Source organism: Maniola hyperantus, chromosome 24, assembly GCF_902806685.2.
Source record: "Maniola hyperantus chromosome 24, iAphHyp1.2, whole genome shotgun sequence".
Classification (NCBI taxonomy): domain Eukaryota; kingdom Metazoa; phylum Arthropoda; class Insecta; order Lepidoptera; family Nymphalidae; genus Maniola; species Maniola hyperantus.
The window spans coordinates 8867804-8891707 of record NC_048559.1 but is presented as its reverse complement, the minus strand read 5'-3'; the positions used below and the strand labels follow the sequence as shown (position 1 = coordinate 8891707).

Here is a 23904-nt window from a genome sequence, read left to right as displayed (position 1 = left end):
GAGACATGTTTTGATTTTTTAAGTTCTATGAGAATAAACTTAAACCCACGTCTAATGTCGAGGATAAAATTGTCCCCGAATTAGGGATAAACTTCTCCTCTCCCCTGTTGCCGTGCTTTGAGAGGTGGACAAGTAAATTTTATCCCTCGTCAGTGGATATAATTGGGGGATAAAATTTTATCTCCTGCCCATGCTAGGGGGGCTGGGAAGGGTTATTAAAATAAAAGTCTTGATATTATGATATGTAATTTTATTTCATTCACAAGAGTGTTATTGTCTTAATAGCTAATGCCCGCGACTTCACCCGCGTGGCTTTAGGGTTTTCTCAACACCTGTTGGAAACTGGACATAATAAATTCAATGGGCAACTGTCTGATTTTCCGAGTCAAAATTTAATAGTCTATGGACATTAGATGTGTCCCTGTTCCAAATTTATGATATCCGCGATTTCGTTCGCGTGGTTTTAGGTTTTTCAAAATTCCGGTGGATATTCTTTGATATACCTAAAGTAGAGGCGTACCTGCGCCATTTTCCGGTATGCAATCCTTATCCGTATACCTCTCGTCAAAATCGGATGGGCCGTGTTTGGTCACAGACAGACAGATAGGTAGACATACTGCATTTATAATATTAGTATGGATGGTATGGATTGAAATACGTTTAGAACTGGATTTTTATTAAATAAAAACCCTAGTATAAAAACCGTGGGTGTGTGGTGACGGTGACGTCACCACCCCTCTACTTCCCGCGGGTGTCGTACGATATAGGGGAACTAGCTTATGCTCGCGACTTCGTCCTCGTGGACTACTTAAATTTCAACCCCTATTCCACCCCCTTAGGGGTTGAATTTTCAAAAATACTTTCTTAGCGGATGCCTACGTCATAATAGCTATCTGCATGTCAAATTTCAGCCCGGTCCGTCGAGTAGTTTGAGCTGTGCGTTGATAGATCAGTCAGTCAGTCAGTCACCTTTGCCTTTTATATTTTAAAATATATCGGAGAACGGGCCGCAGCATCCTCTGTACTACCATCTACTGCAGTCACCAACCCGCTTGCCCAGCGTGGTGATTATGGGCATAACTCTCACGTTGGAAGAGGCCTTCGTCCTAGCAGTGGACTGTTATGGGCTATTGATGATGATGAATCAAAATCCAGATTCTTAACTTTATACATCACACTAATATTATAAAGGCGAAGATGTGTGTGTGTGTGTGTGTGTGTGTGTGTGTTGTGTTGTGTTTATGTGTGTGCGTGCGACGTGTCCAACACCCGCCGGCTCCACATGTTGGCTCCAACGCTGGCCGGGTTCGGGAAATTAGCATTGAAACAACATACCTAATCGGCAAAGCTTAATTTCCCGTCGAAACGTTGGGCGAATATTGTTGGGGCCAAGCGTTGGCGCAACGTGTGGAACCGGCGTTAACTCATACACCATACAGTGAATGTTATGAAAGTGTGACGTAAGGAGGTAGTACCCATTAGGATTAAAAAGCTCAAGTTCTTATCAAGAACGGGCCGAATTGAGAACGACCTCCTTTTTGAAAGTCGGTAAAACCCAGAGTTTCTTAAGCAAGTTAATTTTATTTTGAAGAAATCCGGCCAAGATCACAAAACTTACACGTGATTATGGATTATTTTTGTGACTATGTATTAGGGTTTAAGAAACGCAAGTTCTTTACTTCATGGTAAATTACAGGTTATTAAACATCATAAATAGTACATTACTGCACGAGACAGCGGGAAGTAAGCTTTTTCTGTCGAGTGTGAGTAGACGGCCGAGCCTTGGCGAGGACGTCTATAACACGAGGCTAGAAAGGCACTCCCGGTCGAGGCATGTATAGTGCATTTCTAAAAAATGAAACTAGTAATTTATTAAAAAAGTATATAGGTAATAGGTATATATGTACCGTCTATGTATTTTGCTGATTCAGCCTCCTCTCAAATTAGGTGTGCAATTAAATTCCAAACTTCCTCACTTGAACTCATTCATTTAGTAGGCAACTTATTTTTAATAAATAATTTAAACCGAACAGTCAATTCGAGCCTTTTAATATTAAGACCAAAAAACCGCCGAATGACGCTACAGCCTACATAGCTGTAAAAATCCCAATAACCGTGCCGTGTAGTGAGTCGAGCGCTGAAAACGCAATTCGTTGAGTTCCGAATTCAAACTATAAGATTTAAAAAAAAAAAGAATATTAAAATATACAAGATAGCAAGAAAAATTATTCCCAAATTCAAATTTAGCATAGTAACATTTCTGAACAGTAATTAATAATTGTGAGGAACAAGTGAGGAACAGACATTATTCCAAATTCCAACCTACTTTCCTGGATCGCTGTACTAATACCTACTGCCAGAAATGAATTCTATACTTACTTTCGGGACAGTAGCAATACTCTCCGGGAAGTTCAACTTTCGAACCATCCCGCTATAGAACGACCTTCACCGAGCTGGTTAATGGATGAAAACGTATTTTATATTCAATTTAATATTATGTCAATAAATTATATTGCATATGGGTAATTTCAGTCCAGTATATGCGTAATTAATAATTAAAAATATTTTTTTTAAATAATTTCATATTCTATAGCGGGATCATAGACCAAATCTACAAAATGATATGAAATGTGCACATTTCATATCAGTTTTTAGAAATATACCAAACTGTCAGTGTCAAGATTAATGTATCAAGTATTTTTGATATAATGTATTATGAAAAAGCCGTAAACTCGACGGTTTTTAGGGTTCCGTACCTCAAAAGGAAAAAACGGAATAGGATCACTTTGTTGTCTGTCTGTCTGTCAAGAAACCTTTCCGTTGACCTAGAGTCATGAAATTTGGCAGCTAGGTAGGTCTTATAGCAGACATTAGGGGAAAAATCTGAAAACCGTGAATTTAGGGTTACATCACACAAAAAAAACTATATTGTGGTCATAAAGTAAAAATTAGTATTTTCGATTTTCGAAGTAAGATATCAAGTGGGGTATCATATGAAAGGGCTTCACCTGTGCATTCTTAAAACAGATTTTTATTTATTGTTATGCATCATAGTTTTTGAATTATCGTGCAAAATGTCGAAAAAATACGACTGTAGTAGGTACGGAACCCTCATTGCGCGAGCCTGACTCGCACTTGGCTGGTTTATAAATAGGTTATTAAGAATTCATGTTCTTTAATTATCAAAAAAAGAATTACTTATTTTATAATCAGTACAGTTAGTACAAGATTGAACAATGCATTTATCGTTATCGTTTCGTTTACCTCCTCACGGTCAATGTTTACGTATTGTCCGGCAGTATGAGTTGGCCATAACAGTCAGTATTGGACTCATCGAGTAAAAGAATAGTAAACGTGATGGTCCAACTCTCGCCACAATTTGTCTCTCTTACACGTTCGCAAAAAAAGGGGGACAGATATACGCTGCCATTTGTTGAGTTGGCATTTATTATTCGTTTATTGACGTTTTTGACAGATTGACAATGACAGATTGACAGCGTGACAATGACAAACAAGTGACAGTCCACCACTTAGTCTAGGGTGTGTGTGTCTATGGTAATTTGTCTAAGATCACTAAAAACCTCAAGAAACTTGTGTCCAGAGCCAAATTTTCATCAGATTAAAAAAAAAGTTACCGCTTTCTAGTCTGTTACCTACTCTGTCATTGTCAGTAAAAAAATAAATCAAAACAAACCAACGAAACCAACATAACCTTTTATCATAACTGAAACTGAGAGTTGAGACTGAAACAAACGGAACAATCGCTTTAGTTTTAACTAGAAAACTGAAGTTTTACTGATTATTAGGTAATATTATTGTACGTAATACAACTTTGTAGAAACAACTTCGACAAGGAAGCTGACAGAAAAATACAGCTGGGCTGGGCAGCATTTGGAAAATTGCGTCAAGTCTTCATTCGTCGATACCCAAAGCCTAAAGACGAAAGTCTTTAATGAATGTGTCCTACCTGTGATGACGTATGGTGCTGAAACGTGGACACTAACAGTTGGCCTTGTCCACAAGTTCAAAGTCGCTCAGCGGGCTATGTTGGTACTCTGAGGGACAAAATCCGTACCAACGAAATCCGTTGGATGACCAGAGTGACTGACATAGCCCAACGAATAGAAATCTGTACTGGCAGTGGGCAGGCCACGTCTGCCGCAGAACCGATGGGGCAGACGTGTTCTGAAGTGGAGACCGCGTATCAGCAAGCGCAGTGTGGGACGACCTCCAACCCGCTGGACTGACTACCTTAAGTAAGTTTACTCTCTCTCTTCGGATCACGCTCACATAATGTACTAATTACTAGGTAATACAAATCTCTTGATCTGAATTCTGACACATAGACAAGTGGCCAGGTTTGGAAGAGTATAGTTAAATCATAACATACTTCATATGTACCTACCTACTTAATAATTACTGTCTACTAGGTACCTAGCATTAAATGAGTTCAAAAAGGCTGAGCCATCATTAATAATTATATTTGTTAGAACAGTTTTGACTACTGACCGCTTGATAAATGACAACACATTTTAGACATAATCTTGTGGTACACTGAAGTTAAAGTTGCAATAAAACATCTAGGTAATCTATTACAGAAAAGCAACTCTTTAATAATCAATTCAGTTTTCTTTGTTTAAGACATGTAATTAAGTTCGGGACCTTGAGTTTGAGCTGTATTTTAGTGTTAAAGGTTATCTGTCTATCTATCTGCTGGCTTTTTACAGCTCATCCGTTCAACCAATTTTGACAAAAGGTACAAAGATCTTTCATCCTGGGGATGGATATAGCCTATTTTTAAATAAACTAGGCTCTGAAAATCGAACAGTTCCCACAAGATAAATGAAGTTGCGAGTATAAATTATTTAGTGTGGAGCTTTGTTACATGCTGGAGAAGGAGATAGGCTACTTTTACCCGTTAAATCAGCGCGGATAAAGTCACGGGCATCATCTACTTATTAATTAATATTATAAATAAAACTTAGACCTCATTAAGATAGATAGTAAAATAAGAAGAATAGTTCTTGTCTAATTAGCAATTTAAAAAATTAAAGATCAATAATTTCTATTTTTTCAGTGATAACTGTGGACCAGTTAGTTACGTTATGTTAACAGCCTGTGAATGACCACACCACCTGCCTAATCCACTTTGTTAGAAGAATGCAAGTTGATTTTGCTGCATCAAGACTACACTCTACAGAATCCTCATAAGTCATCTAAGTGCAGTAACACTGCGCAACAAACTACAGTTTTATAACAATAAAAATTTAATGAGTAAATAAAATGTTTTTTGTCTCTGCTTTTCTATTATGAACATAGTGTTTTTATAGCTAGTCATGCCATAAGATTCTTTTATAGGCATTTTAATTCATACCTACATACAACGGGCTAGCTTTTGAGACTTGCCGCCTTGATGGAGAAAAGAAGAGGAGATAGGGACGTTCCGGAGTCTCTGGATTCATCCATACAAATCGTGAGTGAGTCTCTGGCTGAAGGAGTGAAGGGGTTGACTTACCCCGCCGCCCCCTACCGAGGCCGTTTTAAGTCAATGACAATTTTATCAAAATTAAAAATCATTTAAAAAAGTATACATCCCCGGCGGAAAATCACTCCTTCCAAGGGAATGATTTCCCTCCCCTCCCTCTTACCTCAGCTACCCCCATCAAGGCTGCACGTTTCAAAATGTTCATACAAATAAACAAAATTGAAAATTGCCTGTTACGTTCTCAATAAGCTCATAATTAAAAAAATTGTGAGCTAATCTTTGAAGTGTTGAACCGATTTTGATGAGACTTGGTGCACAAACAGTTGGGGACAGTGTGGCTAATTCTGTTAGTAGAGGTCTAAATCTATTGCTATCCTTTTCTGCAGTGCAGGGAGCTTATGAAAGGAACAGCAATACACATAAACCTGTCATTTTATTTAGTTTTGATCATAGATTCCCGGAAATATCCAGGCAGGCAAATTCCAGGACACTTTTAACTATTATTAGTATCATCTGAAAACTTACTTTTTTTAGGATGAAATAAAACAAATTAAATTCTTTTGTTTAAATTTAAATTAGATACTATAAGTAGGTAGGTATGTGTATAAGTATTTTACATCAGCTGTAAAATTCATAAGGTGTATTTAAGTAGGTACATCATAAACAGTTCAAATTATATAGGTATTCTACAAGTCTGATGACCCCCAGGTTAGTTGCAGTCTTGACTCTTGAATTAAGTTAGGTTCTAGTGGCCCTAGCTTAGGTAGCTGGAAGATAGGCAACATAATCTGGTAAGTATAGGTTAGGTACCATAGATGATCTGCAACCTGAAAATAATAATTTATTTTAGAAAAATACTTAATATAATAAGCTAGCTAAATTTGGTAGGTAGGTCCATTTCATACAAAATTTTACTAACTTATACCCTTCTAAGTATACTAGATTGTGCCCGCGATTTTGTCCGCGAGGACTACACAAATTTCAATTAGATAGATCAGTCAGTCAGCTTTTCCTTTTTATATATAGATAAATTAAGTACCTACTTTCTTGTTTGTGAATGGATGCAAGTAATGGTAGGTAGTAGGTAGGTATTTTCTGTTATTGTATGTATGTTTCTTAATATACCTGGTAGGTAGGTACCTACCTAGGTTTCTATTCTGGTGAAAAAATGGGTTGATTTTATCAGATGTAGGTACCAACTTATATGTATAATTGAATCATAAATTAATGTAAGTAGGCACCTACTTAGTAGGAAATTTGAGCCACACGTTTGATGTACCTACCCATAAGGCTTAGAATAATATTATGTAGGTATTAGGTACCTAGGTATAGGTAGGTAATAAATTGTGCATATCTTATCTTTGCCTCAATGATCAAGGTGTGACATACTCTTTGTGATCGATCTTACAACGCTACAAGTAAATGCATTCTGCGAGCTATAATATATATACATATTATGTATGGATGGCTATCGCTGCACAAAATGATTCATCCGAGATGCACTATTATCATTATCTATCATTTTAGCCTGTGGATGTCTGTCTTCTACATCCAGTCATCGCTGCACAAAATGATTCATCCGAGATGCACTATTATCATTATCTATCATTTTAGCCTGTGGATGTCTGTCTTCTACATCCAGTCATCGCTGCACAAAATGATTCATCCGAGATGCACTATTATCATTATCTATCATTTTAGCCTGTGGATGTCTGTCTTCTACATCCAGTCATCGCTGCACAAAATGATTCATCCGAGATGCACTATTATCATTATCTATCATTTTAGCATGTGGATGTCTGTCTTCTACATCCAGTCATCGCTGCACAAAATGATTCATCCGAGATGCACTATTATCATTATCTATCATTTTAGCCTGTGGATGTCTGTCTTCTACATCCAGTCTTGAGGCATCCTCATTCAGCCACTTCACGTTAGGTACCTACTCTATAATATGAACGGTCCATCGGTCGGTACCCCACTATAGGTACTTGTAGGTATGCTGTGGTACCAAATCTCAACTCAGTAGGAACGCAGGCATGGATTGTTCACTGCCACTTCAACTTGCTGGGTGGTTTCGACTATGTGAGAACCTGTTTCTTTGACGGATGCTCAACCCAGTACGACAGGCATGGATTGTTCACTGCCACTTCAACTTGCTGGGGGGTTTCGACTATGTGAGAACCTGTTTCTTTGACGGATGCTCAACCCAGTACGACAGGCAAGGATTGTTCACTGCCACTTCAACTTACGGGGGGGGTTTGGGCTATGTGAGAACCTGTTTCTTTGACGGATGCTCAACCCAGTACGACATGCATGGATTGTTCACTGTCACTTCAACTTGCTGGAGGGTTTGGGCTATGTGAGAACCTGTTTCTTTGACCGATACACTGCGCACATCACAAATTACGCCGCTGAACCAAATTTAAGTTACACAATCACGACGGTTAGCTTTGACTACCTTCCCAAACATTCTCCTTGCCTCCGTGGGCAAATTAAGGCACTTCACTTATTAAATTCATCATTTTGTTTAATTATCAATAAGCTTTCACGCTTCTCTCACCGAGTATTTTTGGTGAGTTACAATTCGACTATCGACTCGTATTCATAAGCGAAAATGACGTCATTTACTAGTTTTAGGACGTCAAACTTAGGACTCGTACTGCCAAATTACTCGATATTGGTATTGGTGTAGGTAAACGCAAACCATTCTCGATGGTGACGTAGTTATGTGGTAATTGGTATCGTAAAGTTGAAAGCTATACTCGCAAACACTCGATCATCTTTAGTTCGCAATATTTCCGCTGTGTCGCTGCCTGTAGATGTATGGAAACAGTCGATTTCGACTTTGGTATTTTTAAAACTATGAAATCTTGTACTAACTGTACTGTAATACACAAATTACGGAGCCCATCACTAACATGGTATTACAGACTATATTGAACTAATATCGGCATCCACACTGACGCGAGGGAATCCAGGACTTTAGTGATTAAATCATTTTAAATACATATCAAAAATTGCGTAACCGGCAGGAATCGAACCTGCATCTTCTGGGTTCGCGCCCGATGCCTTAACCACTCGGCCACGGTCTCGCTTACTGCCAGTGACGAAATTTGTGATACGTATGTTCACTCAGTACTGAAGCGACTCTTTAATGCCATCTAGTAGCGACACTTTGCAGTTATCGAAACTACTTTCAAAGGCCCATATTACAATGCAGCTCTTTGAACGAGAAATGGCATTATTTGCTTTTTACTATATTTTTTATAATTTTTATGATAGTGTTTATATATTATAGATAAAATTATTTGGTAATTTCCTTAAGTGTAGGTAAAAAATCATAAAAATTATAAAAAATTCAGTGATCAAGTGTAAGTTTCTCACGAAAAGGCGCTCACGATCGTATTCGTAACGTCAAATAGTGAGTGGTTGTTTTAATGGAAAAACTTACAATCGATGTTTAGGTACACTTATTAATATTATGTACACTTCTTCGCCTTATTTATAAGCTTTGGTAACTACTATACTACACTTTAGTAGCTAGTAAGCTACTAAAGTACAGTATGATATGGCGGTGATGGTGGTGGGGGGCATCAGGGTGTGAGCCCAGGGGATGACACCCGTACGTCACTGGCGTTGTCCCGCACCGGGTAAGCGCGGGCTCCATGCGGGGCGTCCCCAGTACCCGATTGCCTATTTCGCACATAAGTCGAGCCGCGCGCAACTTTCTTCTGAGTTCTCCTTGTCATGGCCGGCTCGGTTTTAATGTACGATCACCATAAGTTTTCAGCTCAAGTCTCAGTCTTTCGCTGACGTCTGTTGCGGACGTCGGTCGCGCAATTATTATATACGCTAGCTAATACAACACGGACAACATCGATGAATTGCACGACCGACATTCGCACCATGTGCCGCTGTCAATGTCTATGGGCGTTGACCTTTTGACACCACAGAAAAGGTCAACAGAATGTCAAAGGAAGGTTTTTGTATGAAAAAAATATCGTGAAATGATGGCGGGGGACACGGGAGAATGCTTTGTTGCGATTGGTGGACTCTAAAGTCACGTAATCAAGACAGTGTGCGGAATGAGGGTAGGGAACGGGCGTGGGCCGACTTTTATGCTAAGCAACTGCTTAAGCTTGGCGATCGGGGGCTATTAGTCCGGCTATTAGGCGTCTTGACATAAGTACAAGTCACTGTTCAGGGTAGCAGAGGTGGGATGGGACAGTGACACGAATAGTAACGCAACTGACATACGCGACTGACATGAGACATCAGCAGAGGCTCCTGTTTACTATAGTGCATAAATGAGAAAGGTCTTACGCCGGTTCCACATGTTGGCTCCAACGCTGGCCACTGTTGGACCAGCATTGGCCCCAACGTTTGCAAAGCTAATTTCCCGATCGAAACATTGGGCGAACAGGTCCTGGGGCCAGCGTTGGGGCCAACGTGTGGAGCGGGCGTTACTCTATGTGTATGTGTCAACTGTCATGTCAAAAGACATTTTGACATGACAGTTGTGCCATAGAACAAAAATGGCAAATACGTTCTCATTGTTTATGCATTATAAACATGTTCAAAGCGGAATGGAGACATTCAGTACACCAATCAAACAATTGTATCACGTCGTATCTCAAAAATACAATTACTCGAAGCCGTCTCCACTCCGCTTCACTCTAATCTACATGCAGAGTACCTAAGGACGACTATCCACTAAAGTGGAGTTAACCGATGACGTGATTGATAGACCAATCAGATTATTAATAGATGATTTCTTATATTCCGATACAAGCTAGCCCTTGACTGCAATCTCAACTGTGATGATGCCACGGGCGTACCCAAGAGGGGGCAGGGAGGGGTAGCTGCCCCCCCCCCTGGATTTTGTTTACGTCCCTATTAGCTATCTACTTTTGTCGATAAAAGTTAAGAAAAATATCTTTTAGTCATTTGCAAACCACGCCCCTTTGATTTCTACACGGCATCGTACCGGAAAGCTACATCGCTTGGCGGCACGTCTTTGCCGGTAGGGTGGTAACTAGCCTCCGAAGCCTCCCACCAGACAAAATTCAACACAAGACAAAATCGTGGTATGTACCCGTTATCTACATTATAATATGTCGTTAAACAACGAAATAAGCTTAAAATAGAAACATACATGCCTCCACTCTTCTCCACTTTAATGGACAGATAACCTAAAGGGTTTTTAAAGGAAATTATTCGCTAACAGTGATAGTAAGCTGCTTGCTCCGGTTGGTCTCGAAGCGGTCCATGGTCTTGATGTCGAGTATCATGGAGATGGAGACTGCTAGGCCGATCATCATGATGAAGGTCACCATGAGACCGGACCTGAAAACAACATGTATTTTTTCATTCAGATATAAGTTAGCCCTTGACTGCAATCTCACCTGGTGGTAAGTGATGATGCAGTCTAAGATGGAAGCGGGCTAACACTATATAAAAAATCACATCATTTTATTATTACAGTCCAAGACATAGTTTAACGGTGGAGATAAACATCGTGAGGAAGTAATGTCTGATCAATCAATCAATCAATCAATCAATCAATCAATCAGCCTGTTTGCGTCCACTGCTGGAGATAGGCCTTCCCTAGAGCGCGCCACCACACGATCCCCCGCCTTCCTCATCCACCCACTTCCCGCTATCGGCTATCTTCAATCACGTCGCAAGGGTGCAATGGATTGACGTGATTTGTTGCATAAGTATAGATAAAGACCTGTAGAAAGACATAGGCTACTTTTTATCCCGGAAAATCAAAGAATTCGAACGGTTCGTGTTTTAAAAAAATCTTATTTCACGCGGATTAAGTCGCGAGCATCAGCTAGTATGTATATATTTAGGTACGGAAGTAAAATTCAATTAAAAACACACAATTTATTAACACAAAACCAAATACTTTTACAATTATCAAACTTTTAATGATTGGAACAAAATTTAACACGTAAGACACAAAAAGTAAAAGTCGGAAATAAAGAAAAACATAATTCAAACCAGACCACGTTGATTACAGCACAAAAATCAGCAGCGAAATGAGCCCAGTGCTCGCGCGCGCTCAGCTTTTATAGCTAAGCTCATTAAGAGAGGTGGCGTGACCTAAGACGGCCTCTCCTGACTATGCGGCGTCCTCGCCCGCCAAAATAGCCAGAAAAGGTCGTGAGATCTTCTCTGCGGAGACTTGCAGCTGGTGCCGCAACGCTGTCGGCGTGCGGTGCGCGAGGGGAGACCGGTGAGGAGCTCGCCGAATGGAGCGATGCCTCTGCCTCTACCGCGTAAGGTGCCGGGGCAGACTCAGGTGCGGAAGGGGGACCAGCACCTGGGCCAACTACTTCATAGTCATCACCTGAAATTAGCTTCGATATAGCACAACTCCATAGCTATAAATGGTAACACAATGGGTAAGCAATTCGAAATGCGACTTAGTATTAGCTAGACATGTAGATAAATCATTTAGTTTTATGGGGTGTCCCTATCACCCAGAGGAGGTGACACCTAACAACCTATGAGACGTCTCAAACCTAGCGCGCGCTTCTTCTCGTCATCTTCAGACCGCCAGACTCGGGGAACGGTCTCAGACCGCCAGACTCGGGCAACGGTCTATGGAGCAGGAACTTGAGATGACCTTCATCAGACCACCAGACTCGGGCAACGGTCTCAGACCACCAGACTCGGGCAACGGTCTATGGAGCAGGAACTTGAGATGAACTTCATCAGACCACCAGACTCGGGCAACGGTCTCAGACCACCAGACTCGGGCAACGGTCTATGGAGCAGGAACTTGAGATGACCATCATCAGACCACCGGGCTCGGGCAACAGTCTATGAAAGTGCATCTCAACCAGCCACCGTTGAACTTCCCTTGAGGAGTAAAGCATTACCGTGATTTGTTTAGTCATAGCACAAAAATAGATGTCGTGGATCAGTCCGTCAGTAGATAAGTACGTAAGGGAGCAAGCAAGGCCTTTTTAGTAAGGAGGGTGAGAGTTTTGGGGCTATGATTAACAAAATCACGACTTTCATCTTCACCACCACAAAGTAGTCAACAAGCTGAACTCACATTCGAAGAAAGTACCACACGCATCCGGGTACCACTCTCCTTGCCAGGGCACCATGCCCTCCGCCGCCACCTGAGCGGTCTTGCCATACGACCCACTCAGCAGCTCCAGCTCGTAGCAGCCGATTCAGGACCTTGTATGGACCTCACATGCCAGAGTCAAACTTCCCCGTTGACTGGGAATACTTGATCACCAACACCATGCCTCCAGCCTTCAACACGCGAGGCGGACGACGATTCTGGTTAGCATAGGCATCCTGCCGGGACTGATTTTACCTCAGCAGCTTACTTGCCCTGGAGCGTCACATTTCACGCCATGCCGCTCGATCAAGCCGTGCAATTTCTGCAACCACATTGTTGTGTGCTGGTGAGGAACTCTGGAGACCTGCTTGTTTGATATACAAACCAGGCAGTGAACCACATGCTTGACTACGAACTCACGTAGCCCAAGAAACCAGAAGTACTTCAGGATCAGGTCCCGAGTCTTTTCGACAAAGACTTGCAGCAGACTAAGACGGTATCACGAAAACCACGCTTCCGCTCCAACTGCTGAGTAGCGGTAATAGAGCGTAACACTTTAGTACACATACCGATGAGAGTCTAGCTGTCCCACTTACAGATACTCGACGAGCGTGTCCTGATCTGCGACCTGCACCATCTAAACCCAGTTGCTCGGCTTGGTGATGCCGTTGACTTAAAGGGTTGCAGCTAAGATAGTCGCCACAACACATCATCGTGCGCTTTTAGTACTCAAAGGCGAAGATGAAGTCATGGAAATAAATCCACTTACGGGTAACGCGCAGTAGCAGCAGCGCTCGGTGGCTGTGAAAGCGTTGTAGACGGTCACACCCTTAAACTGAAGACAAACCAAATGGTGGCGGAAGTGTTGACTGCCAACGCTTCTAGCACGTAGGAGTACTACCTACTCACTGCACCCTGGGTAAACCTTGCTAAAACAGGCGACCACACGCTTCTTGCCGTCGTTGTGGATCCACCTCAGCGCCGGGCCATAGCCGATGCTGCTGAAGTCAGTGTGCACCTCTGTTGGCGAATCTGTCAAGACTGCTACCTTGGACTCAGTGGTGAGTCGCCGAGTGATGTCCTGAGATACCTTATCCTGCTCTGGCCTCAATGAAAAGGAACCTCTTTTTCCGACAGACGTGCAAGGCAGGCTGTCTGGATAGCATACTCCTCAACGTAGCGCCTAAAGTACCCAGCTAGATCTTAGATTGCCAGATTTGTTTGATGTACTCAAGGGGTAAGGACTTTACCTACGTTATGGCCTTGTCTTAAAGACTCGGCCTCGCCTGACCCTAACAAATGAATCTGATCAAAATGGCAAAATCGGAAACAATCGGTAACGGGAATTATCAGAATTTCTAAAAGAGTTGAATCTACCCACGTTACATTATTTACGAACGCACTACAGTGCGTCACTGGCTCGCATATTATACGAAACACCTTGAAGTCCACGATGGTATGCGTAGGTAACGTGATTTACTACAACACATACCTATCGAAATCATGGACACTAACTTTAAAAAAGAACATTCTCACCAATCAGCTCGTACAAGGGCTCGGCAGCGTTTATGCAAGCCCCACGGCACGCGCGGCATCGTGCCACAATACCAGTGAGCTGAAACGTTCACGAAGGGCGCCGAAGCTTGGAGCAGCATGCGCGGTTTGGTGCCGCGACACCAGTGAGCCCCATGCTCGCGAGAGGCACCATAGCCCGCAGCGGCGCACGCAGCGCAGTACCACCAGCGCGCCGTCTCGTTCGCCAAGAGCGCAGAAAAGCGCGGCAGCGGCGCGGCACGTCGCAGCAACGCCAGCGCAGCGTCACGCTCGTACAGAGCGCAGAAAGGCGCGGCGGCGGCGCGGCACGGCGCAGCAACGCCAGCGCACCGTCACGCTCGTGCAGAGCGCAGAAAGGCGCGGCGGCGGCGCGGCACGGCGCAGCAACGCCAGCGCACCGTCACGCTCGTGCAGAGCGCAGAAAGGCGCGGCGGCGGCGCGGCACGGCGCAGCAACGCCAGCGCAGCGTCACGCACGTGCAGAGCGCAGAAAGGCGCGGCAGCGGCGTGGCACGGCGCAGCAACGCCAGCGCACCGTCACGCTCGTGCAGAGCGCAGAAAGGCGCGGCGGCGGCGCGGCACGGCGCAGCAACGCCAGCGCAGCGTCACGCTCGTGCAGAGCGCAGAAAGGCGCGGCAGCGGCGCGGCACGGCGCAGCAACGCCAGCGCACCGTCACGCTCGTGCAGAGCGCAGAAAGGCGCGGCGGCGGCGCGGCACGGCGCAGCAACGCCAGCGCAGCGTCAGGCCAGAGCATAGCCAGCCTCGCTCTCATGCAGAATTCCAAAGCCCGCAGCCAAGCGTGCAGCATTGCGTCGGAACATTCGAGAAAAGAAAGATAAATGTGAGCACTATGTTCGACTATGTTCGAATCGTGTTCGAATATAAGTATTTCCCAGTTGGTTTAGTACAGTCCTTATTACGACAGATCCACCTATTCATACAACGATCTAACACCACATGAAGACTGATTTCTAATCTTGTGGAAACTCAATTTGTTATCTCGTGGCAAAAATAATTGTTTAGCAAAAACTCATCTACCTACATTACGGTTACTCTTTTTACAAAAAGAACACTGAACTGCATCAAAACCGATGTTTTTGGTTTTCGATAACTTTTAACTTTTCGCACAGTAGGTACACTCTGTGATCCTAATTTTCACTCAGAAAACCGCGTGATTGGAAAGTACTATGACTAAGACTACGCTTTCTAGTCTTAAACTGCGAGTTTAAATTGCGGGTATCTTGGTGAGATACTTCATGAAGTGACTAATGGACCGACATAGATGTTCTTAATCTCAATGTCTACCTCTCGTGGGCACAGTGGAATAAATTCCGTTTTAAAATTGATCTAAGACTGATCATAACAAAAACCTTTTGTACAAGTTCCACTTTACGAAACTACCTCCCGGCTATGCCATCGGTTGAGGTTACGAACATGATCAACTTTTTTACACCATGCATCAACATCATTAAAAATCGAGACCAAAAATAAAGACATCTACGTTCCACTAATTGTACGACACCGACTAGCACGCCTTTGTTCATTATTCAATTTACGTGAATTACTTTTATACTTAAATCGATTAGTAGATTTAGACGACGGCATTATTAATTCACAAAAACACGTAGGGTAGACGTGAAAACTTTTAGACAAAAATTCAATTTGGACAAGAACACTTGAACTAGATTCGTTCACGTGGCCAATACGTGCTTAGCCATAAAGCCAAAGGTATAGGTACTTGATTCTAAAGATTTAATTGCAGTAACTTCATCTTGTTCGGAACAAGGTGCAGAAACGGGAGTGTTGCATTCTGTTTGAACGGTCACAGTGTTACCGAGACGATTAATATTACACTCGCTTTTAGTTACTACCGAGGTTAAACTATTTTCGACAAGTCTCGACACGTTTTTCTCGATCGCGGAGTATTGATTCATTATTGAGTGCAACGTTTGGATAAAAACACGACTAAGTGCGTGATCTCGCGACCTACATCTAGGCCCTGCTGTTTCACATCCACGTGGTCTGCTTCGAAAACTTCGAGTTTGATCACGGCACATCACGGCTACGATCGCGGTTACGATACCCGCGATCCGACATTGTACAAGAAAAACAACAAAAATTTAAAGGTTAGAATTTTGTTCCAATTTAAGCAAACTGATTGTCAGTGACTAGATTTTAACTATAGTGGGCTATTGAATAGGAATCCCAGTTCTGAATTTAGGTACGGAAGTAAAATTCAATTAAAAACACACAATTTATTAACACAAAACCAAATACTTTTACAATTATCAAACTTTTAATGATTGGAACAAAATTTAACACGTAAGACACAAAAAGTAAAAGTCGGAAATAAAGAAAAACATAATTCAAACCAGACCACGTTGATTACAGCACAAAAATCAGCAGCGAAATGAGCCCAGTGCTCGCGCGCGCTCAGCTTTTATAGCTAAGCTCATTAAGAGAGGTGGCGTGACCTAAGAATATAATAATAGGTACATCTAAACAAAATAAAGTTGTCAAAGTCAAAGTCAAAGTCAAATGATTTATTCAAAATAGGTAATAAATTACTCGTATTGATTGTCTGGTATGGTGTTAGATTTGTAAGATATAGTGGTGATAATTATTACGCAAACTTAAAACTAAAGCTACGAGGGTTCCAAACGCGCCCAGGTCTGAGAAGAGCCCACAACAAACTCAGCCGGGTATTCTTTTTATTATCACCACTTTACAAAATTATTGAAACTTATTAGAACTATCACAAAGTCGTTAAGCAACTCATTCCCAAGCTTGCTTATCATTTAAATAATCTACACTAATATTATAAAGAGGAAAACTTTGTTTGTTTGTTTGTTTGTTTGTTTGTTTGTTTGTTTGTTTGTTTGATTGTACTGAATAGGCTCAAAAACTACTGGACCGATTTTAAAAATTCTTTCACCATTCGAAAGCTACATTATCCACGAGTAACATAGGCTATATTTTATTTTGGAAAAAAAATAGGGTTCCGTAAGATATTTGGGTTTTTCGGACACAAGGTGTAAAAAATCAACCAGAAAAGTTACTTATTTTGCGTACGCTGCCTAAACTATAAAAGATAGAACCATAAAATGTTCTAATTAATTGTAGATCTTATAAATATCTACAAAAAAGTCCGCGACACACTATACCCATCTATGTCGAGTGAGGCACAGCAACCATTTTTTTATTTAAAAATCTTGAAATTTTTTTGGACTACATTTAAACGCGTTTATTTTACTCATGCTATTAATCCTTATCAAAATAAATGATTTCATCACTAAGAACAGTTTATGGAGATAATATTTGGTCTTTGAATGATTAAAATTGGACGTTTGGTTTTGAAGTTATGGCGAAATTAAAATATTACGATTTCTGCTGCACGGCCCGTTGCGAAGTGGGCGTTACCAAGGCGGGGGTGCGCGTGCGGGAGGGGAGTTTAGATCTATGAGTAATTCGGCAACAAATGAAGAAATACCTATGTATTTCAGGATTTTCGGAAATTCAACCCCCACCTCGATTTTCTAAATTCCACCCGAGCGAAGCCGGGGCGGGTCAGCTAGTATCAAATAAACAGAGAAGTAAAGCTCCAGTGTAACCTCGGCCGGGAGGACGGTCGTAAAGTTTTTCGTAATAACAAAAGTAAGCATCAACACAAACACACGCAAGGGAAGGAACGATGGAGATGACGTCCCGGCCCAGTTTCCGCCTTTGTCATATCAAAACAGTTCCTGTCGCTCTTCGGACTCCAGTTTGTTCTTTTGCAGTGAGTAATATACGAATATACAAAACTAGACAAAGAGAGCGCTTGGAAAGACATCTAAGGCTACGACGCGAGGGACTGAACATATTGCAATGTCTCTGACGAAAATTTCTTTGAACAAAATAGTGAAAAATAAAATATAACAAGTTTAAATTACTTTTTACTAGAGAAAATCTGAATTGTAACTAATTATATCAATTTATTTATTTTCATGCAACTTTATTAGGTAGGTATGTTTTTGTAACCATATATTTTGTCAGTAATTGTAATCCATACTAATATTATAAATGCGAAAGTGTGTCTGTCTGTCTGTCTGTCTGCTAGCTTTTCCCGGCTCAACCGTTCAACCGATTTTGATGAAATTTGGTACAGAGGTAGCTTGCAACCCGGAGAAGGACATAGGGTACTTTTTATTCCGGAAAATTTTAGAGTTCCCACAGGATTTTTAAAAACCTAAATCCACGCGTACGAAGTCGCGGGCATCAGCTAGTCCATAATAAATTTACATTGTAATAGGATTTTTCAATTAGTTGAAAACTAAAACCCGACTGCGATCGTCTTAATAAACGCTGAAATTTAATACTAAAATTGTTTTTCTTTCGCTTGTTATATTTTAATGTTGTAGTAGGTATATTTATATTTATGAATTCAAAATTTTCAATTTTAGTATTAAATTTCAGCGTTTATTAAGACGATCGCAGTCGAGTTTTAGTTTCCAACTTTATTTTGTTTAGATGTAACTACCTATTATTATAATATACTAGCTGATGCGACTTAGTCCGCGTCGAATTAGATTTTTTTTAAATCCCGTTCGAACTCTTTGATTTTCCGGGATAAAAAGTAGCCTATGTCTTTCTACAGGTCTTTATCTATATCTATATACCCATGCAAATTTAAAAAACACAAGAACAAAGTGTCTTCCAATAAGGTATCTTAACTATAAACTAAGCTAAGTCAATGGACCGATTCTTAGGTATAAGTACGTTTATAAGCTTAGGTTAATATAATATTGCTTATTACTTTAGCCTCTCTCATAGGCTAGATTGTAATGATAGTAAAGTACTGGTGACAGTACTTTACGACAAAAAAAAACCATTACGCCCTTGCACTTGCACTTGCACTTGCACGCTAATTGTATGTTCTTCTTTTTTATGTTACTTTTTGTGTCTTTTCTTTTTGGTGTACAATAAAGAATATTAAACTAGAAAAAACCCTTGCGACGTGATTGAATGAGAAACCAACAAACCAACAAACCAATAAACCAACAAACAAACACACTTTCGCATTAGTATTATTAATCGTTAAAAGATGAAGGAGTAGGTAAAGGTGAAAGTTATTTAACATCGGAAACTGCGTATTTCCGAACAGACAGATGTAATATGAACAAACAAAAGTTTCGTACGAAGTGGACAAACTAGATAAGCTAATTTACACCTTTTATATAACCATGTGTGTTCGCTGTACACAGAATTTACAAATCAGCCATAACGAGGACAGAACCAAGCAAAAAAAGCTAAGAAATAGTATGATAACCGACGATGTGTTGGTGGTGGGTATTGCTTGCTTTACCTGCTTCTTTAGTAGTGGGAGGGAGGGCTGCGCATATCGCATCGCTCAAACCATACAGATGTCTGTTATGGCAGAATATAGCGATTTTTTTTAAAGAATATTAGCTTTGTTAATTATGACTAATACTCCGCTTTCCCCTCCAATTAAGCATAAAGCTTGTGCTAGGAGTGGGTACGACAATAGTGCAACGGGTGGGGTTTGAACCAGAGGCCTTTCGGAATTCATGATGATCAAATCATCACCAGCCCGCTAATAAGCACAGGTCTCCTTTCAGAATGAGCAGGCCATAATCCACCACGCTGGCAGTGCTGATTGGCAGACTTCACACACCTTTGAGAACATTATGGAAATCTCCCAGGCATGCAGATTTTCATGCACCGTTAAAGCAAACGGTATTAAATTGCAGCGCTCATAACTCTGATAGTTAGATTTGTACATTGATAATAGCGGTGATAAATAATTATGTAAACTTAAAACTGAAGTTTTTTCTACAACCGCACCGCGCGCCACCGTAAGGAATTTCACCCTCACCACCTGGGTGTCTGGTGCACTTCGACCGTCCGCTGCGCCAGATCCTTCTTTCCACGCACGTGCAAACTGTGGAACCAACTCCCATCGGCGGTGTTCCCACTAGATTACAACATGGGGTTATTCAAGGGGCGGACCAACAAATTATTAAAAGGCCGGCAACGCATCGGCGGCTCCTCTGGTGCTGCAAATTTTCATGGGCGGCGGTAATCACTTAACATTAGGTGACCAGCCTGCTCGTTTGGTCGCTATATCTATTTAAAAAAAAAAAAAGTTACGAGGGTTCCAAATGCGCCCAGATCTGAGAAGAGCCCAAAACAAACTCAGCTATCCAACTAGAACTTATGGAAATAAATACATGAAGTAGGTACTTCAAGCTTCTTACCAAATGGGTACAGAGGTGAAGCCGATGCAGTCAAATGCATCCGCGAACTTCTCTGTGCTGTCCATGAATGGCTGCATCTGGGAACAGAAGGTTGACAGATTATATCCAGTCTTGATCATTTAGACCAAATCTTTTATAGTTGGGCCATTATGAACGTGCGAACACGGTCATAAATCATTTTTATCAGACCTCTCCCTCACACTTTTTTGTTTTAAAAATGGCGAGCAAACGAGCAGGCCGGGTCACCTGATGTTAAGTGATTACCGCCGCCCATGAACATTTGCAGTACTAGAGGAACCACCAATGCGTTGCCTGCCTTTCAGGAATTTGTCCGCCCCTTGAATAACCCCATGTTGTAATCTAGTGGGAACGCCGCCGATGGGAGTTGGTTCCGCAGTTTGCACGTGCGTGGAAAGAAGGATCTGGCACAACGGACGGTCGAAGTGCACCAGACACCCAGGTGGTGTGAGGGTGGAGATTTCCTCACGATGTTATCCTTCACCATTAAAGCAAGTATAATATTTAATTACTTAAAACGCACATAACTCCGAAAAGTTAGAGGTGCGAACCCGGGATCGAACCCTCAACCTCTAATTAGAAGGCGGACGTCCTAATCACTATCACAGTAACTCAGAAGCAACAGCAGTTCTAACGCCTTTTTATTAGGATTTCTGTGGTTGTCTAACTACCTGTACGTTGGTAAACGTGAGGGTCGCGCCCTCGTCGTTGGAGTACACAAGAGGCAGTGAGCAGTGGTACGCCTTGCCCAGCACTGCTGCCGGCGCGTCGGGAGGCGCGGGGGCTTGCAGGTTGAGCCCAGTGTTCTCAAGCCCACGCTTGACCTCCACGCCCACCGCCGTCCACCATCCTGCAGATTGCTTGAAGGAGAACTCTAGAGTTATCTGGAAAATACAAAAGTTGAAACTAAAATAATTGTGCTCTTCTCATATTGACGACCTCCTTGGCGCAGTGGTGCTTTGATGTCATAAGCGGAAGGCCCCAGGTTCGATTCCCAACCTGGGACAAATTAGTCAGTACCCTTATTATAAATGCGAAAGTGTGTTTGTTTGTTGGTTTGTCCTTCAATCACGTTGCAACGGTGCATTGACGTGATTTTTTGCATGGGTATAGATGAAGACCTGGAGAGTGACATAGGCTACTTTTTATCCCGGAATCAACGAGTTCCCACGGGATTTTTAAAAAACCTAATTCCACGCGGACGAAGTCGCGGGCATCAGCTAGTAATTCATATTTTCTCTAGTGCGTGACAGGTCGAGATGGCAATGGGGAAGGGAACGCCCTGCACACCCGCACAGCCCCGCACTAACCCGGTGCGGGCGAGCGCGGGTGACGTGTGGGTATGCGGGTATCCCCCGCCTCATACCCCAATTGCCATCTCGGCCTGTCGCGGACTTATAAATTATCTCTGGTCTGGTCTAGTGGAAGGCTACCGCCATGGCTAGTTACCACCCTTCTGGCAAAGCCGTGCCGCCAAGCGATTTAATATTCCGGTACGATGCCGGTTGAATATACTGCCATACCTACCCCTTCCAATCCCGCTTCCATCTTAGACTGCAACATACCAGGTCCGACCCCAAAAAATATTATTATGGAACTATATTAACTCTTGTATACATAATATATTCGGTAATAAATTAAATTATTTTTCCATTTTTAGTGTTCGTGTATCGAAGTCGGTTTTTATTTTTTTTGTAAAAAAAATTTATTTCACAATTTTTAGTGGTCCCATGGAATTATGCTATGACTGGTTAAAAATCTACTGTTTACTAAGCTATTACACTGATCGCGAGCAATTTACTCTTATCCGTTGAGGAGTTCCAGTATCTATCTTCGAAGATGTTCATCAGATCTTCACCAAATTTAAATGGGACCAACTTTGAAGTATACCCTTTCAAACAAAAAAAGAATTTTCAAAATCGGTCCAGGCGTCTTCGAGTAATCGGGGAACATAAAAAAGATTCCGACGAATTGAGAACCTCCTCCTTTTTTTGAAGACTGTTAAAAACAGGTGCTATTCAGACACCTCTCGCACACGTAGAGTTCCAATGCCATCGTACAAGAAACAACACTTGTTACTTGGCTACCTTGTAACTGAGAATAAAGGTAAAAGTACCTTATCCCTAGTGTTATTCCTGTCAGCAAACCGCACGACGAGGATGGTGTAGAGGCGGGTGGGCTTGACGGTTGGCTCGCCGACGGGCGTGTCGAACATCGTCAGCGAGCCGTCAGGCCATCTGAGCTCAGGCCAGCTGGAGGAGTACAGCAGGGCACCCTTGCCAGGTGGACCTAGCAGGGAACAGGAGAAGAATACAGAAAATTAGCGCCTTTTGCATGTACCTACTTTTGAAATTTTAGCATTTAAACTATTGATTTCCATTATATATAATACTAGCTTATGCTCGCGACTTCGTCCGCGCGGACTACATAAATTTCAAAACCCTATTTCATCCCCTTAGGAGTTGAATTTTCAAAAATCCTTTCTTAGCAGATGCCTACATCATAATAGCTATCTGCATGCCAAATTTCAGCCCGATCCGTCCAGTAGTTTGAGCTGTATCGTGCGTTGATCGATCAGTCAGTCAGTCAGTCAGTCAGTCACCTTTTCCTTTTATATATTTAGATCTATCAACGGCTATACCTACTCACGTGTTTAGTAGACGTTGGCCCGTTATCCGGACCCCGGATGGGTTCGAAACTAGTCGGGCTAACGTCGACTAAACACATGAGTATAGCCGTTGAGAGATATTCTTTTGAAATGTTAGAAGCTTTTGTTGAGATAGAAAATCAGAAAATGATTCTAATTTCTAACAATTGCTCCTACGTACAGAGAGATGTTTAAAATTTCCAAACTCAAGATTTACCAAAACAAAGCCGTGCGGCAAAAAAACCACACACACTTGAGGATGGCTCGGGTCCCAAAGATGTTGGTGGGTGCCCTTACGTCCTTAATTTATAGTGGTCACCACTCACCAGTGCTATGATTGCTATTCTCACGATTTGATTCCACAGTTTGCATGTGCATGGAAAAAAGGATCTTGCACAATGGGCGGTCGAAGTGCACCAGGTACTTCAGAGAGGGTGAAATTGCTTGCGGTGGCGTGCGGTGCGGTTGTAGAAAAAGGAGGGCGGAATGAGGTCAAACAACTCTTCAGAGCACTCCTCATTATAAAGGTGATAGAACAAGCAATTATCTATTCTTAAATTGTTCTTAAATCGTTGTTTAATTGCAGAGCTTACCAGTAGCATTATACAACGCGTATCTAGGCAGGATGCGAGCTGGTTTCTCCTCCTCAGCACTGGCGGTGCTGGTGCTGGTGCTGGTGCTGGTGGTGGATGAGACATCCTCAGCTTGACGTCGCACCCTCGACCAGTCGGTGTCGTAATCTGATGATTGAGTTTGGGATACTGAGTTCCCTGTGATCAAAAGATTGTTTTAATTAATAGAAAATGTCTATATTTTGTTGCAATTTGGGAAATTATAATTTCTTATTTGT

The 23904-nt window shown here is 42.0% G+C and overlaps 1 protein-coding gene across 1 annotated transcript in view; it reads right to left on the bottom strand.

Moving 5' to 3' along the window:
* Positions 1-8378: 8378 nt before the first annotated feature.
* Rsod (Related to Sod) overlaps positions 8379-23904 on the bottom strand; it is a 36589-nt gene continuing 21063 nt past the window's right edge. Inside the window, exons 20-24 of the mRNA XM_069506831.1 lie at positions 23648-23824; positions 22524-22696; positions 21079-21291; positions 20390-20466; positions 8379-10834 (exon numbers count right to left, since the gene is read on the bottom strand). Coding sequence (XP_069362932.1) covers positions 10702-10834; positions 20390-20466; positions 21079-21291; positions 22524-22696; positions 23648-23824 — 773 coding nt within the window. The 3' untranslated portion in view covers positions 8379-10701. The remainder of the gene's footprint in view (positions 10835-20389; positions 20467-21078; positions 21292-22523; positions 22697-23647; positions 23825-23904) is intronic.